This window comes from Hyla sarda, chromosome 8, assembly GCF_029499605.1.
Source record: "Hyla sarda isolate aHylSar1 chromosome 8, aHylSar1.hap1, whole genome shotgun sequence".
Lineage (NCBI taxonomy): Eukaryota > Metazoa > Chordata > Amphibia > Anura > Hylidae > Hyla > Hyla sarda.
Genome location: NC_079196.1, coordinates 22,570,970 through 22,589,727, shown reverse-complemented (window position 1 = coordinate 22,589,727; position 18,758 = coordinate 22,570,970). Strand labels below are relative to the sequence as shown.

Sequence of the window (18,758 nt, the reverse complement as noted above, 5' to 3'; positions counted from 1 at the left end):
CCTAATTTAAATTATTATTTTTTTTTAATTCTTACTATTAGGCTTCTTTCACACTTCCGTAATATCTAGACTTTGTAATTTTCAAGTGTTTTGTAGCATTTATCTACTGAAAACTGCCATATTATATCCAAAATAAGGATCATACATTTTTACTTCCATGTAATTCTTCAATGAGACTAAACACAGACCTAAAATGGGCATATTTTGAGGCATAAAATGTTCGTATAAAGCTACATTCATATTTTGCTGGTTTGCGGTAGCTCAGATGACAATTACACAATTAACCTAATAGGTCACATGTCTGTCATAGGGGGTGAAGGTAAACTTCTGTCTGTTTCCAAGGGTGTCCAGGGGAATTTTGAAAGCCACTATGGATGTGAATGGTAAAAGGGACATGAAATGACTCAAAATTTGTGCAAAAGTAATAAAACAAAATGTATGCAAAGTTTACTGAGTATTTTTTTTAGGTATAAATGGCCACTCTCTCTTCCAACAATTTCCTTCCATTTGATAGTTTATGATTACTAACATGTTTGTAAATTACTTCATTTACCAGAAATTACTCCTTACCCCTGAAAAGAAGCCCCAAAGATTGGCCACTAGATTCTGCTGTCCAAGGCCTGTTGTTAGGGGAATTCCACCTCCAGTATCACAGGGACCAGGACAGAACACAGGAAGTGGGTGTGGTGCATAGATAGTGTGATGTGCCGGACAGAGCCTTGGCTGCCTATTTCACACACTGTGCCTAAAAGGTAAATCAAGGCTTCCCTTGGACAGCTGTTCCTTTTGTCGCTTGTTGTCATAAGCAGCAGCACTTTACTGCTTAGACCAGGGTTGCTTTTGTCCTGTAACCCCTTTCATGCTGTGCTGCTCACTTAGTATTTGCAGAGTTAGTGGATCCATAACCCACTTCTCTCTCCACATGACCTCTATAGTGTTGTGCTGGAAATCATGCCCCAAGCACAGTGCACCCTGTTCAGTCCGCTGCACTTTTGCTAGCAGTATGTCATGGCATAGCAGTGCCAAATAGGTGTTGTGCTGTTATTGGCCAGACAAATAATGGAAAAGAAGTGCCTGTGTGAGTACTTCTGGCAGATAGCTCCTCCCTGGTCCCGCCCCTGAAATAGAGAAAATGAGAAATAGCTGTGCGTTATGGAGGGGGCTGTCAGGGGCTCAAGTAACAGCAGTCAAAGCTCTAACATTACCTTGTCACCACTCCGAAGGATTAATATGGTAAAACCATGCAGGTTTTAAAAATCCTTATAGAAGTGCAGGTTTAAGTAACTGTACAACATATTTGATATATATTTAATTGACATACAAATTTTTGTTATATTTCTAAAATTATTATTTTTTTATTTTTTTTTTATTTCGCTTTATCACTTTTCCGTCTCTTTTTATATGTCCAACAGGCCCTTTAAGAATTAAGTTATGATGTCACTTTTGTGCTGTCCGAGCCCCGAGCCCCCCCCCCCCCCCCCCAGCTTCATAGAAGTCATTGTTCTGTTTCTCCATTTTTGAGTAATGTAACTTTCCATTAAGTGCTATTGGCCCTGAATATGGAACAAGTGTGGAAAAAAAAAAAAAGGACACCACTGCAAATGTTGGTGGTCGCTGCATCTAAAGCGCATTGACCCAGCACATTCTCAGTTCACATACTGAGTCGGTCGCCTTGGAGTCTAGTTCGCCGGTTCACAGCGTTGCCTTTTATGTAATTCTCTGGTCAGATATAGCCGTTCTTAGTGCATGCTGGGTCTCTATATGGTGGCATTTTTTATACATTTGTTTATTTTTTCAGTCCATTCTTTTCAGTGCACAGCGTGAGGTTTTCGTGTCACCCTGATCAACAAGTGTACAATGCACCTGTATTCTCTTCTCTCTCCTCAGGAAAGCAGTGTTTTCTGGTCCTACGTCAGCAGCAGTTCAACGTCCAGGCTCTGGTGGCTGTGGGAGACCGCGCAAGCAAGCAGATGGTTAAATTTGCTGCCAAGTAAGTAAGCAATTCTATCCTGTTGTCACAGTAAACAATGGTGAGAACCCCTGTCCGGCAGGGTTGGGACTATTTTCACACATTTACATCAATGCTCCATTTGTTTAAGAAGGAGAAGAAGTTTGGGGTGGGGGGAGGGGGGGTTGTACTTGTTATAAGATTGTCGCTTCACCATCGGGCTGAATACATTACGCTCACAATGGATTCCAGACCTGAAACTCATTGGAAGCCGGTGAAGCGGCAGCCTATCCAGTAACCGGCCACATTGCCTTTACACAACACACAAAGGACCTGGCTGTGGCATCAGGGTTTTGGAGAGTCTAAGGGGGGGGGGGGTGCACAGGGGTGGTGCATATGCAGATTTGCAAAGTTTCCTGAAACTTTTTTAAGACACTAAAATATTTAAAGGGGTATTCCGATCCCCTCGATCATACATCCTATCCCCTATCCTTTGGATGGGGCATAAGATGTCTAAGGACAGAATACCCCTTTAAAGTGTACCTGTCATTTGAAAAAACTTTTGGGAGGTTATAGAGAAAGTTTTGATCCCTTAGGGTCTGAACACTCACAAGAATGAGTTAAGAGAAGCTTATGCTCAGTGCAGTCTCTCCCGGCTCTGTGTCATGTGACCTGGTCTTACAATGTCTCCCGGGCAATCTCTACAGCCCGAGAGTAATGTGATCATGAGATGCACCGGAAGTCCAATAGACTTGCATAGGACTTACGAAAAAAACACTCCCTCGCATAGGGGGTGAGAGGAAAAGCAGCAATAACACTCTCATATACCACCCCCATACAAACTATTCTCTGCACCTGTCTGCTGGATAGTCGGCAGGATGTTTAAAAGTCCTGGGCAATCTCTGTAGCCCGAGAGTAATGTCATCAGGAGATACAGGAAGTCCTATAGACTTGCATAGGACTTTAAAAAAAAACACACACCCTCGCATAGGGGGTGAGGAGAGGCAGCAATGACACTCTCATCTCATATCCCGCCCCCAACACACACACACAAACTGTTCTCTGCACCTGTCTGCTGGATAGTCGGCAGGATGTTTAAAAGTCCTGGGCAATCTCTTCTGCCCAAGAGTAATGTGATCAGGAGATGTATTGGAAGTCCCATAGACTTGCATAGGACTTCAGAAAAAAAAACCACACCCTTGCATAGGGGGCGAGGGGAAAAGCAGCAATGACACTCTCCTCTCATATTACCCCCCCCAACCCACCCCACTCCCCCCTCCGAAAATAACTATTCTCTGCACCTGTTTGCTGGATATTAGGCAGGATGTTTAAAAGTCCCCGGGAAATCTCTTCTGCCCTAGAGTAATGTGATCAGGAGATGTATTGGAAGTCCCATAGACTTCAGAAAAAAAACCCACACCCTTGCATAGGGGGCGAGAGGAAAAGCAGCAATGACACTCTCATCTCATATCCCCCCCCCCCCCCCCCAACCCACTCCCCTCCCCCCTGAAAATAACTATTTTCTGCACCTGTTTGCTGGATATTAGGCAGGATGTTTAAAACTCCTGGGCAATCTCTGCAGTCCGAGAGTAATGTCATCAGGAGATACAGGAAGTCCCATAGACTTGCATAAGGGGGTGGGTAAGGGGGAATTTTAACTCTACTATATTTTTAGGTATAAGAAACATGTGAACCAAGTTTCATTGAAATATCTCTTTAAATGAAGCCATTTGGAAGTGGTGCTGTAACATACACACAGGCGGTGAGTTAGGTACAAAGATTTGGGTCACTTTCACTATGTTGTCAGCACAAGGTGATTACGGCAGTTTCACATTGTACTATTCCGTTCATTGCGCACATGATTTTTTCCTATTAGTTCCACTAATACCCATAGGGTACTTCCACTTGTACCGACCACTATCACCACAAAACCACATGTAAATTGCCGTCTCGATTTCCTTACAGAGGTCTTGTCATCTCCTGACGTGTCTGTTCTAGTAAACGCTTTCAATTTCCTTGAAGTAACAATTCTGGAGCATGTTCTTTTTTTTATTTTGTTGTTGTTATCTGCTCTGTGATATTCCTCTATTACTCTTCCTGAAAATGTATGATTCACTTAAAAACTGGGTGCTGCAGATCCTCTTAACTGCTAAATGAGTCAGTGTAAGCACCCTATTGACACTAGTGATAGTAGCGCCCAGTATTTTGTGTATCCATAGATTTCCAGGAGGAACAACAGAGGGACGGCATAATGCAGAGGTCTAAGAGCATAAGATGCTCAGCTGAGCTACATGCCCCCTTCTGTTTCGGTCTCGTAGACGTTAATCTGTATGCCCCCTTGCCCAAATCTTTTTTGTGTGCCTAGCAGAAACTACAGCCCCCTTCACATATGTCTGGCAATCCGGTAGCGTTTCCCTCCGGTGAAGCCGGTGCTTCAATTTGGAACAAATGGGGCGCTGGACAGGGGGAACATATTGCAGCATTGCCCCCTCCAATGTGCAGGGATAATAGGCACCGGATCAAAAAACTGATGCCCTTTGCCATTTGTTGCAGACAGTTTTACACTGGGTTCCATGACCCGGATCCCTGGATATATGGGAACCCAGCCTAAAAGGCACAATGCTCAGGTTTTAGCAGTTGGTGGGGGTCTCAGCACCTGGTCCCCTTGATGATCAAAACCTTTGTCAGGTTTTGTTATTTAGGTGTCCTTTACATAAAGAGCATCTTCTCTTAAAATTCTTAATTGTGACATTCCTTTGTTATTCCTCCTGGAAATCTATGAATCTATATGTTAAAAGCTTTCATCATTGGGGGTCAGGACCCCCACCAATTACTGAAATGAAGGACCTTCAGCTTTATTGCCAAAACCCTTTATTGCAAGGATAGGCGAAGGTGCGGTGTACAGATTCTTAGAAAGTCTAGTGTTTCCCAAGCTGGGTGCAAGACTAAAACTCCCAGCATGCCCGGAGTTGTAGTTTTGCAACAGCTGGAGTCATCCTGGTTAGGAAACACGGGCCTACGCTATACATCATACCACATGCTACGCTAACATTCCTACACACATTATAAAACAAAGTCAAACAATAAAGCCTTTGGCTGTCGGGGCATGCTGGTAGTTGTAGTTTTGCAACAACTAGAGGCACACTGGTTGGGAAACACTGCCCTACCCTATACATCTTACCACATGCTACACTGACATTCCTACACACATTATAAAACAAAGGCAAACAATAAAGCCTTTGGCTGTCGGGGCATGCTGGGAGTTGTAGTTTTGCAACAATTAGAGGCACACTGGTTGGGAAACATTGCCCTACGCTATACATCTTACCACATGCTACACTAACATTCATATACACATTATAAAACAAAGTCAAACAATAAAGTCTTTGGCGGTCCGGGCATGCTGGGAGCTGTAGTTTTGCAACATCTGGAAGCACCCTGCTTGGTAAACACCGGTCTATGTAGAAGCCGCAGTCACAAATGGTTTTCAGGTTTCAACAAGGAGCAGTACGTTAAATCTTAAACCGTATTCTGTAAAGAAATCCCGGGGTTTGATCTGTGGTCGGGAATTCCCAGCTGCTTACGTCCTGTACAACGATCTAAACCACAAGTCCTGTAGATAAATTACCCTTGAAAAACAAATCAGACATCGGCCGCTGCACAATTACAGGCAAATTGGTTGTGAAAACCACAGGAATGATTCTGTTCTACTTCAGCTGGACGGGGATGGGGAATTCCTTCGTTTGCACATGTGCCGAATTGCATGATGATTCTTTTTCGTAGAAATATAAAACTCTTTATAATCTGTCACCTGTAATGTCCCTCTGATGCTGGATTAAAAGTATTCTGGATTATCAGTTTGGTTATATTTAGAGATGAGCGAACTTACAGTAAATTCGATTCGTCACAAACTTCTCGGCTCGGCTGTTGCTTACTTTTCCTGCATAAATTAGTTCAGCTTTCCGGTGCTCCGGTGGGCTGGAAAAGGTGGATACAGTCCTAGGAAAGAGTCTCCTAGGACTGTATCCACCTTTTCCAGCCCACGGGAGCACCTGAAAGCTGAACTAATTAATGCAGGAAAAGTCCTCAACTGCCGAGCCGAGAAGTTCGTGACAAATCGAATTTACTGTAAGTTCGCTCATCTCTAGTTATATTAACTAGAGATGAGCGAATTTTTTGAAAAATTCGATTCGGCTGATTTGATTCGATCCGAATAAATTTGCAGTGAATTTTTATTTAGTAATGTATTTTAATAATGAGTTTAAGTGTGTGTGTGTGCTTCACTTTTTTTCTCTATTTTTTACATTTTTTATGTAGTACTACTACTCCCAGCATGGAACAGACTGTTCCATGATGGGAGTAGTAGTACCTGTGCTAATAGACAGATCGCCCCGGGTGTCGCTCCTGACACCCGCTGCGATCGTCCTGTATAATGTGTAGATTCGAGCGGCTTTTACTACCTAAAAAATGTCAAAAATATAGAGAGAAAAAAGTGAAACACACATACACACACGTTATTAAGCATAACGTTAAAATACATTACTAATGAAAAAAAAAATGTATTATAAAAAAAAATATTATTTTTACATTTAAATGGCCCCTTTCAAAATTTTTATTATTGTCGGCTACATTTTTAGGTCCCTGCCGCCCACATAAATTGATCCCTGTTGAAAAATTTACATTTTATTTTTTTTGTATTTAAATTTTTGCTCCATATTTAAAATGAATGAGGAGTGCATTTCATATTTATTTTTTCTAGTTTTCATTCTAAATCATCATTTTTATTTTTTTTTCTCTTTACTTTTTAGCCCCATTTATTTTATTTTATTTTTTGGGGCATTTAGTTGTGCTGCCATGAATAATTGCAGGGGTCAGAGACGAGACGAGGACAGGGACATCAGTAATTATGATTGATCGATGTTTGTACATGCGGGAACGCACCGCATGTGCAAACATCGATCAGTTCCTGACATGGACAGAGGGGTCAGCAGAGAGCACTGTGGTCAGACTAGAAAGTTCAGAAAGAAAATAACTTCCTGTGGAGCATACAGCAGCTGATAAGTACTGGAAGAATTAAGATTTTTAAATAGAAGTAATTTACAAATCTGTTTAACTTTCTGGCACCAGTTGATTTAAAAAAAAAAATGTTTCTACTGGAGTACCCCTTTAAGGTCAGTGCAGCTTTTGTACTATGCCATAAATGTTAATATGTTTTACCCAAAATCTTCTGTTCCCACTTGTGTTTCCTCTGATCAGTTTCCTACAGAATCAAAGGAATTTTGCAGCATTTTCTTTTTCACAAAACCAAGCAGCATCTTTTCTAGAATAAGATTTGATTGACAGCTCAGGCGGCCATACTGCTGCCCAAGGCATCCTTGATGACTGACCACTTCATTAAAATGACAGTGACCTGAGGGGCCCGGGCTGGCCCCAGGTTCGTTCCTTAATGAGTCATCCGGGGGTCTCTATTCTCCCTCATATGTTCCTCATTACTGTATTGTATAGTGTGGATTGTATCGCCTGGTACATTGTAATCAGTCACCAAAGATCCTTAGGATGACCTGACAAGGCTGCACTCTGTCTGCCCGTCCCCCCTCTGTATCTATAGTTATATAAAATAAGATAATTTATCCCTAAAATAGAAATGAGGAATTAACAGGTTAAAGACAAACCTGGGAAAGCTGGGTGACTGCAGATATGGCTACTATTGGCCACAGAAATACTGCAGAAAATCCACACGGAATTTTGCATATTAAGTTAATTAGATCTAAAATCAATTGGGCAGATTTACTTATCCAGACTTAGGCCATGTTCACTTGGAGGAAATTTTGCGCAATCTCCGCCCGGAAAACCTGGACAGGCATTCGGCAGATGGCAGAACGTGCTGGTGCTAGGACTTTGCAGAAATGCGCGGTCTTCATAGACAGCAATGTGTGTCTGAACGGATTCCACCAAAATAATTAACAGGTCAATTCTTTCAGCAGAGACCGGAATCAGAACTTTCGTGGCGGAAACATCTTCTCCCTTATAATAGAGGATATGCAGCCGACGAACGAATAAAAAGTCGTCGCTCTTCGTTAGTTGACTTTATTGGGTTCAGTAAACAAATGCCAAATCTACAATTTGGCGCTTGTTTACACATCACATCGCCACCGTGTATTAGGGCCCTAAAGCTATGGTTGTGCAGGAATGCCAGAGTCTGCCTTTAGGAAATTGGGGGGTTTTCCATAAAACTGCCTCGTCTGGCAGGAATCTGGTGCAAATTTGACGTGCAGTGTTTTTTTTCTCTTACACATCGGGAAACGCATCTTTAACACCTAATGACTGTAGTGCACAACATGGCGTGACAGGCTGCAATGTGACTATACAATCTGCCCCAATGTGTTTAAAAATTCCTTATTTACTTATTTTGTGTTTCCCACAATTGTTGCAGGTTTTAAAGAGGTATTCCGGCTTTATACATCTTATCCCCTATACAAAGGATAGGGGATAAGATCTATGATCGTAGTTGTCCCGCCGCTGGGGACCCCCACTATCTCTGTGCAGTCCCCGGCATGCTTTGCCGGTTGCTGCCTCCGAGATGGGGACGTGACCACCACAGCCTCTAGTGACGTCACACCATGCCCCCTCCATTCATGTCGATGGGAGGGGGCGTGACGGCCGTCACGCCCCCTCCCATCGACATGAATGGAGGGGGTGGGGCGTGAAGTCACATCCCCGTCCCCGAGATCGCGGGGGTCCCCAGTGGCGGGACCTCTGTGATCATACATCTTATCCCCATATCCTTTGAATAGGGGATAAGATGCATAAAGCCGAAATACCCCTTTAACTTTCCCATTTATGCCAATAGGTTAAAAATCTGCTAGAAATGTGAAGCATTTGTGATGCCAAAATTTACTTTCTGCAGAATTGAACTCCTCTTACCTAGAGATGAACGAACTTACAGTAATTCGATTCGTCACGAACTTCTCGGCTCGGCAGTTGATGACTTATCCTGCGTAAATTAGTTCAGCTTTCCGGTGCTCCGGTGGGCTGGAAAAGGTGGATACAGTCCTAGGAAAGAGTCTCCTAGGACTGTATCCACCTTTTATCAGCCCACCGGAGCACCTGAAAGCTGAACTAATTTATGCAGGAAAAGTCATCAACTGCCGAGCCGAGAAGTTCGTGACGAATCGAATTTACTGTAAGTTCGCTCATCTCTACTCTTACCATTTTTTTTTTCACAGCAAGGTTTTTTTATTTAATTTATTTTTCTTTTTGAATCATAACAGAAAATCTGCAGCAAATCTGCCACATGTGACCTTACCCTTACATCTCCCAAAGAGCTTGTCACGGGGGGTTCCCTGATGTATTCACATACAGCTCAATGACTTCACTTTGACATTCAGAGCTGTGGAAAAGTTGAGTGGGCTTGTAATGGCTGCCGTACCTGTAATCACTAATTTATTCATTACTGGGAAACACACATAAGTTCTCCTATGTGAGGGACTGGATGCAGAGGACAAAGACGGGAGGACCTTCTGGTGCTTATGTATTGATTCGGGGGGGGGGGCGTTGTGTTGTATTTGGATCAATGCTTCTCCCTGGTGATTTATAATCCTGGTTGTGTTACATTGTATCCCTCCAGTGATTCATCAGCCGCACAGTAAACAAGCACGTTGTTGTTGCTGCGTTTACATTGTTTTCGCTGGCATTGTCTTGTTTTCTTCCATTTCCTCCGTTTTTTTTATATTTAGTCCGGGAAGAAGGAAGAGCCAGTAATAGATGTTTAGTCTCCCGGCGCTCCTTAAGATCTGTGTATGTTACCTTAATGGAGGCGAGAGAGTGACTGATTCACCAAAACAATCAGCCATGTCTGTCTTCATATCCACCCATGACATCACAGGGTTAATGGTAAAGGGAGGAGGCCATTAAAGGGGTACTCCACTAGAATTTTTTTTTTTTTTTTTAATAAACTGGTGCCAGAAAGTTAAACAGATTTGTAAATTACTTCTATTAAAAAAATCTTAATCCTTCCAGTACTTATCAGCTGCTGTATAATACAGAGGAAGTTCTTTTATTTTTGAATTTCCTTTCTGTCTGACCACAGTGCTCTCTGCTGACACCTCTGCCCGTGTCAGGAACTGTCCAGAGCAGCATAGGTTTGCTATGGGGATTTTCTCCTGCTGTGGCAGTTTCTGATATGGGCATCAGGTGTCAGCAGAGAGCACCGTGGACAAGACAAAAAAAAAGAAATTCAAAATGAAAATAATTTCCTCTGTAGCATACAGCTGCTAACAGGTACTGGAAGGACAAATAATTTTTAATAGAAGTAATTTACAAATCTGGCACCAGTTGATAAAAAAAATAAAAAAATGCTTTCCATTGGAGTACCCCTTTTATGTTCATGCTGCGGGGGGGGGGGGGGGTGGGTCGGCCACGCCTCTTGTGACATCACAGCCAAGCCCCCACAATGCAAGTCTATGGGAGGGGGCATGGCCGAACCCTACAGCGCGAAAACAGCATTCGGAACATTTAGTTCCAAACGCTGGCCAGTGGAGTTTACAAAATATCCGTCTTTAGCCATGAAGGGGTTAAACATCTGGTTTCAGAAGCCAAGTAGGAGCCCAGTGAATGGCTGATGTATATTGTCACCGTCTTCAGGGTGGCCATTAATTATCTGACTAATGATGCTCCTGACACTGTACATGACAAAGGGGCCAGTGAAAGCGCAGGGGTCCGCTCCCTGCCCAAGGCCATGGGGTAGATGCTGGATCACCCGGCAGACAAGCATTCATCCCTGGGGGAGGCTGACGTGGTCCTATCATTACTGCAGGCTAATGGGCCCGGAGTGGGCTCTATACCCTCCTGTGTGTCCCCCCCCAGGTGGCTGTATTTCAGAATGGCTCCTTTATTACTGCGGACGCTTTGATCACGGGGGACGGATCGCCGTGTCCTCAGTCTTAGCAATTAGCTTGACGAGTTTTTAGTGGCCCCGATAATTTACTCCAATAACAAGGCTGTGTTCCGCTTAATGCACGGAGAACATCAGCTTCCCCGCAGGGACAGGTACCGGGACGTAAATGAATGATTTGTAAATGTACGGCTTGTAGTGGTGGCGCGGTCCTTGTCCTAGAACGCCCAGTCACATTGTCTTATTAAAGGGGTACTCACTGGTTGAAAACATTTTTATTTAAATCAACTGGTGCCAGAAAGTTAAACAGATTTGTAAATGACTTCTATTAAAAAATCTTTACCCTTTCAGTACTTTTTAGCAGCTGTATGCTACAGAGGAAATTCTTTTCTTTTTGAATTTCTTTTTGGTCTTGTCCACAGTGCTCTCTGCTGACACCTCTGTCCGTGTCAGGAAACTGTCCAGAGCAGGAGAAAATCCTCATAGCAAACCTATGCTGCTCTGGACACTTCCTGACACGGACAGAGGTGTCAGCAGAGAGCACTGTGGACAAGACGAAAAAGAAATTCAAAAAGAAAAGAATTTCCTCTCTAGCATACAGCTGCTAATAAGTACTGGAAGGGTAAAGTTTTTTTTTTAATAGAAATCATTTACAAATCTGTTTAACTTTCTGGTACCAGTTGATTTAATAAAATAAATAAAGAAAATAATGATTTCCGACGGAGTACCCCTTTAAAGGGACCAGATTCGTTATACAATCAATGTGCATTGTCTGCAGATAATTATGGTTGTGTTTCCCAGCCATGGTGTCTCCAGTTATTGCAAAACTACAACTCCCAGCATGCCCGGGCAGCCTTCGGCTGCCCAGGCATTCTGGGAGTTGTAGTTTTGCAACAGCTGGAGGCACACTGGTTGGAAAACGCTGGTATAGCCATTAAGAATTTCAGACCAACTTGATTGTCGGTTCCTTCAATGCTGGTAACACTGTTGCTGTGTTCCCCAAAATATTGCTCTAAAACTTCCTTCATACTGAGAAGTTCCCCCCCCCCCCAAACCCGTGACTCTTCTGCTGTTGCAACACTACAACTCCCATCATGTACTGAGATGTTTCCCCCAACTTATGGCTCTCCAGCTGCTGTAATACCACAATTCCCAGTATGCCCAGGGCAGTGTTCCCTAAAACTGTGGCTTTCTAGCCATTTCAAAGCTACAACTACCATCATCCACTGATCATGAGTTTGTCAACCAGTGTCTCAAAGGCTGTTGCAAAATGACAACTCCCATCATGTCCTGAGAAGTGTCCCCCAACCTGTGTCTCTTTAGCTGTTGCAACACTACAACTCCCAGCATGCTCTGAGCAGAGTTTCCCAACTGGTAGCTTTGCAGCTGTTGAAAAAACTGCAACTCCCAGCATGCCCGAAGAAGTGTCCCACAACTTGTATCTTCAGCTGCTCCGACATTACAACTCCCATCATGCCCTGAGAAGTGTCCCTCAACCTGTGGCTCCCTGGCTGCTGTAACACTAGTATGCCCTAAACAGTGTTCCCCCAAACTTTGGCTTTCTAACTGTTTCAAAACTATAACCCCCATCATGCCCTGATCCGAGTTTGTTAACCAGTGGCTGTTGCAAACTCTCCAGCTGCTGCAACACTACAACTCCACTATGCCCTGGAAAAGTTTCCCCAAACCTGTGGCTGATTTGCTGCTGCAACACTACAACTCCCAGCATGCCCTGAGAAGTATTCCCCAACCAATGGCTCTTCAGCTTTTGCAGAACTACAACTCCTGTCATAACCTGAGCAGTGTTCCCCAACCTGTGGCCCTGTTGAGCTGCTGCAACACTACAACTCCCATCATGCCCTGAGAATTGTCCCTCAACCTGTGTCTCTTCAGCTGCTGCAACCACTACAACTCCCAGCATGCCCTAAAAAGTGTCTCCCAATCTGTGTCTCTTGAGCTGATGCAACCACTACAACTCCTATAATACCCTGAGAAGTACCATGTTGTAAAAAAATTAATAATTAAAGGGGTACTCCGGTGGAAAACTTTTTTTGTTTTTAAATCAACTGATACCATAAAGTTAAACATATTTGTACATTACTTCAATTAAAAATTCTTAATCCTTCCAGTACTTATTAGCGGCTGTATACTACAGAGAAAATTATTTTCTTTTGGGATTTCTTTTCTGTCACGACCACATTGCTCTCTGCTGACACCTCTGTCCATGTCAGGAACTGTCCAGAGCAGGAAAAAAAATCCCCATAGCAAACCTATGCTGCTCTGGACAGTTCCTAAATTGGACAGAGGTGTCAGCAGAGAGCACTGTGGTCGTGACAGAAAAGAAATCCCAAATGAAAAGAATTTCCTCTGTAGTATACAGCTGCTAATAAGAACTGGAAGGATTAAAGGGGTATTCCAGGAAAAAACTTTTTTATATATATCAACTGGCTCCAGAAAGTTAAACAGATCTGTAAATTACTTCTATTAAAAAATCTTAACCCTTTCAGTACTTATGAACTTCTGAAATTTAGGTTTTTCTTTTCTGTCTAAGTGCTCTCTGATGACACCTGTCTCGGGAACCGCCCAGTTTAGAAGAGGTTTGCTATGGGAATTTGCTTCTAAACTGGGCGTTTCCCGAGACACGTGTCATCAGAGAGCACTTAGACAGAAAAGAACAACCTTAACTTCAGAAGCTCATAAGTACTGAAAGGGTTAAGTTTTTTTAATAGAAGTAATTTACAAAACTGTTTAACTTTCTGGAACCAGTGGATATATAAAAAAAAGTTTTTTCCTGGAATACCCCTTTAAGAATTTTTAATTGAAGTAATTTACAAATCTGTTTAACTTTCTGGTATCAGTTGATTTAAAAAAATAAAATAAAAAATAAAAAAAGTTTTCCCTGGAGTACCCCTTTAAAAAAAGGACGATTGAGACATCATTTGGGACGGATTACACGAAATTTATAATCATACATTTGTCTCATAGGGGACACTTTTGTACCTTGCACTACCGCGTGGCTGCTGTACAGACATCGCTGTACTTTACGCTAGACCATTCTAATATTGTATACATTTTGCGCCATATTCCCCGGTGTAATTGTCCTATAATATACGATATAAACGCGTCGGCGCAATGAGGTGCAGTCACCAGAGCGCACAGGGTTAGATCCGTCATCGCCCTCATTAGAGGAACTTTTACTTTCTGCCTTGTATCCTCGCCCGCCCGGGTTGTCTGCAGAGATCAGGGGCCGCCATGGCTGATCCAGGATGTGACCTCTTGTCTCCTATTAGATGACTATCTCTGTTGTTTCTCTGCTCTTTGTTTGTTTCGGGATAATGAAGCTATTTTGGTGCCATCTTTCCTGGATTTGTTTAGACTGACCGGTTATATGCAGCTTTGATGCCGACAAGCCCAATTTCAGAGCCATAACCTACACCAGGGCAGATGCTATAAATATGTAGCCGGGTTATGTTCGTGCCGCCATATACCGGCCCACAAATAGAGGAAAGCTTTATGTACAACAGTGTTTTCCCAACCAATGTGGCCTCCAGCTGTTGCAAAACTACAACTCCCAGCACGCCTGGACAGCCGAAGGCTGTCCAGGCGTGCTGGGAGTTGTAGTTTTGCAACAGCTGGAGGCCACACTGGTTGGGGAATCACTGAAGTCGACAGTACTTTGGGTGATAAGTGGTTAATATTGTTTGCCAGGTTAGAGCATCAACCACAGATTTGCATTAACTTACTGTAATGTATATTCTTTGCCGCCTGTTCACACGCAGCAGTGATTTTTATTTTTCTCTTACCGCAAAATATCCATTATCGCTAGAGATGAGCGAACTTACAGTAAATTCGATTCGTCACAAACTTCTCGGCTCGGCAGTTGATGAATTTTCCTGCATAAATTAGTTCAGCTTTCAGGTGCTACGGTGGGCTGGAAAAGGTGGATACAGTCCTAGGAGACTCTTTCCTAGGACTGTATCCACCTTTTCCAGCCCACCGGAGCACCGGAAAGCTGAACTAATTTACGCAGGATAAGTCATCAACTGCCGAGCCGAGAAGTTTGTGACGAATCGAATTTACTGTAAGTTCGCTCATCTCTAATTATCGCAAAATAAATCACTCCCCCCCCCCCCCCCCCCCTCATAATAGGGATTCTCATCCCATCATCACCATCACAAAGTAACAACATTTTGATAGACTTTAATAGGTAAAATTAGGAGAGAAAAAAAAAAATAATTTTCCTGTTCTCCTTTCTTTTCTTTCTTTTTTTTAAACATTTTATAAGAACATTTTATTTATTTTTTTCATTCTTATTTTTTTTATTGAAACCTTTTATAATTATTTTTTTTCTTTTTTAATTTTTATTTAAAGATTTTATAATAAACCTTTTCTGATTTCTTTTTGTAAAAGATTTTCTAATAATCTCTTTATATTTTCCTTTTTTTTTATTAAAAGTTTTTATAAATTTTTTTTTTAATTTAATGTAATTTTTTAAATTTTTTTTTAAAGATTTTACAATATACCTTTTTTTTTGTTTTCCTGTTTTCCTTTATTTTTTTTTTATAGAACATTTTTACAATTAACCTTTTTATTTTAGTTTTTCTTTTTTTATTGAAAGCTTTTATAATAAAAAATGTATTCTATTTATTTATTTATTTTTTATTAATATTTTACAATAAACCTTTTTTGTTTTCCCATTATCCTTTTTTAATTTTTAATTTTTTTAATTAATTTTTTTTATTGAAAGATTTCATAATAGACATAAAGTAGAAAAAAAAGAAAAAAGTAAAAAGTAAATAAAAATATCATGTCATCAATGAAAACGTCCAAAATGAGATATAATTTCACCTAACACAATATACTATGTATATAAGGATGTATGAAGCGACAAATAATAGGTACGATTTGCACATGGACCATAAATAAAGCATAAATAAAGAATAACAAAAAAATATATAACAAGAACTGAGTTCCCAGGTAAGGAATATGAAGAGAAAAAAATTATTGGAGCAGAAATGTAAACCCTAATTTGAAATATTTCCTTTTTGTTTTTTATACCCTATATAAAAAACGTACTTATTTTTTTTTACACTGTATAAGAGAATTCTGAATTAATAGGGGTGGGGTTCTACATTCAGGATCCTCATTTCACTGGCAGCGTATTGAACATTGTATATGGCCAGAGTGTAATACTTTAGTCTCCCCTGTGGGGGCACTGCAGGGAAAGTATACACTTACTGATTGATTACCCATAGAACTTCTCGGCTTGGCAGTTGATGACTTTTCCTGCATAAATTAGTTCAGCTTTCCGGTGCTCCGGTGGGCTGGAGAAGGTGGATACAGTCCTGGGAAAGAGTCTCCTAGGACTGTATCCACCTTTTCCAGCCCACGAGAGCACCTGAAAGCTGAACTCATTTATGCAGGATAAATCATCAACTGCCGAGCCGAGAAGTTCGTGACGAATTGAATTTACAGTAAGTTCGCTCATCTCTAATTACAGCTCATCGCTGGGAGGCGGGTAGTGAAATATGTTCTTATTTGCTTTCTGATTGGCATTTTTTTTGTTTATTTAATTATGTACTTTTTATTACATTATTATGAGAGCAGCCATCTTGCCTGAGCATATATATATATATATATATATATATATATATATATATATATATATATATATATACATATACACAGTACAGACCAAAAGTTCGGACACCTTCTCATTCAGAGTTTTCTTTATTTTCATGACTATGAATATTGTAGATTCACACTGAAGGCATCAAAACTATGAATTAACACATGTGGAATTATATACATAACCAAAAAGTGTGAAAATCTGTCATATTCTAGGTTCTAGACACCTTTTGCTTTGATTCCTGCTTTGTACACTCTTGGCATTCTCTTGATGAGATTCAAGAGGTAGTCACCTGAAATGGTCTTCCAACAGTCTTGAAGGAGTTCCCAGAGATGCTTAGCACTTGTTGGCCCCTTTTTGCCTTCACTCTGCGGTCCAGCTCACCCCAAACCATCTGGATTGGGTTCAGGTCCGGTGACTGTGGAGGCCAGGTCATCTGGCGCAGCACCCATCACTGTCCTTCTTGGCCCTTACACAGCCTGGAGGTGTTTGGGGTCATTGTCCTGTTGAAAAATAAATGATGGTCCAACTAAACGCAAACCGGATGGAATAGCAGCCGCTGCAAGATGCTATGGTAGCCATGTTGGTTCAATATGCCTTCAATTTTGAATAAATCCCCAACAGTGTCACCAGCAAAGCACCCCCACACCATCACACCTCCTCCTCCATCCTTCACAGTGGGAACCAAGCATGTAGAGTCCATCCATTCACCTTTTCTGCGTCGCACAAAGACACGGTGGTTGGAACCAAAGATCTCACATTTGGACTCATCAGACCAAAGCACAGATTTCCATTGGTCTAATGTCCATTCCTTGTGTTCTTTAGCCCAAACAAGTCTCTTCTGCTTGTTGCCTGTCCTTAGCAGTGGTTTCCTAGCAGATATTCTACCATGAAGGCCTCACACAGTCTCCTCTGTTGTTCTAGAGATGTGTCTGCTCTAGAACTCTGTGCGGCATTGACCTGGTCTCTAATCTGAGCTGCTGATAACCTGCGATTTCTGAGGCTGGTGATTCGGATGAACTTCTCCTCCGCAGCAGAGGTGACTCTTGGTCTTCCTTTCCTGGAGCGGTCCGAATGTCAGCCAGTTTCTTTGTAGCTCTTGATGGTTTTTGTGACTGCACTTGGGGACACTTTCCACCTAGAATATGACATATTTTCACACTATTTTATTATGTCTATAATTCCACATGTGTTAATTCATAGTTTTGATGCCTTCAGTGTGAATCTACAATTTTCATAATCATGAAAATAAAGAAAACTGTTTGAATGAGAAGGTGTGTCCAAATTTTTGGTCGGTACTGTGTGTGTGTGTGTGTGTGTGTGTATATATATATATATATATAGATATATATATATATATATCTATATATATATATATATATATACACACACATATATTGTAATTTCTTTTATTTAAAAACAGCATTTAGAGCTATGCTTTACAGCTAGCCTCCATGAACATAGGCAATAATATACGGGAGCTGTTCCATTTGCAATAATGGTGAACATTATTAAGAGGGGGAGGCTAAGCTGTGAGCTTCATCTATTGTCTTTTCTATTTACTGCTATCACCTCTCACTGTAATGCTGTACAGATCCCTTTGCAGCAGCCTCCTCCTTATCATCACAAACTGGACAGGAAGTCTCTGCTTAGTTTTAGTCCTAGTGGTGAAAATGAAAACTGCAGGATTTCAGCTTCTATTATAGTAGATAGTAAAATAAAAAATAAAATAAAAAGATATGTAGCATAAAAACTTGATTTAAACAATTGGTCACGTTCTAATGCAGTGTTTTTCAAACAGTGTGCCTCCAGCTGTTGCAAAACTGCAACTAGCATGCCTTTGGCTGTCCGAGCATGCTGGGAGTTGTAGTTTTGCAACAGCTGAAGGCCCCCTGGTTGGAAAACATTGGCGTAGAAACTGCTAGATTTTCTCAGTCTATTCTTTTTTCTTTAGCATCACCAAGGAAAGCATCATAGATGTGGAAGGAGTTGTGCGTAAGGTGGACCAGAAAATCGAGAGCTGCACCCAGCAGGACGTTGAGCTTCACATAGAGAGGGTAAGTGACTGCTTCATCCCATTCATCCGAGTCCCAGCAACCTGCTCTGAGGGTTTAGTACAACTAGGGGGTGTCTCCAGCTGTTGCAAAACTACAACTCCAAGCATGCCCGGACAGCCAGGGAGTTCGAGTTTTGCTGGAGGCACCCTGGTTGGGAAACACCAGCCTAAGATCTATATCACTTTTGGGTATAAACAAGAATGCTCTATTCACTGACAGCAAGCACCTCAA

At 41.7% G+C, this 18,758-nt stretch overlaps 1 protein-coding gene across 2 annotated transcripts in view; it reads left to right on the top strand.

Annotated features, from left to right (window-relative positions):
• The window catches only part of DARS1 (aspartyl-tRNA synthetase 1), a 102,694-nt gene that overhangs the window by 51,534 nt on the left and 32,402 nt on the right, over positions 1-18,758 (top strand). For both annotated transcript variants that reach the window (XM_056533321.1, XM_056533320.1), the window contains exons 6-7: positions 1,888-1,990; positions 18,425-18,527. In XM_056533321.1, coding sequence (XP_056389296.1) covers positions 1,888-1,990; positions 18,425-18,527 — 206 coding nt within the window. The remainder of the gene's footprint in view (positions 1-1,887; positions 1,991-18,424; positions 18,528-18,758) is intronic.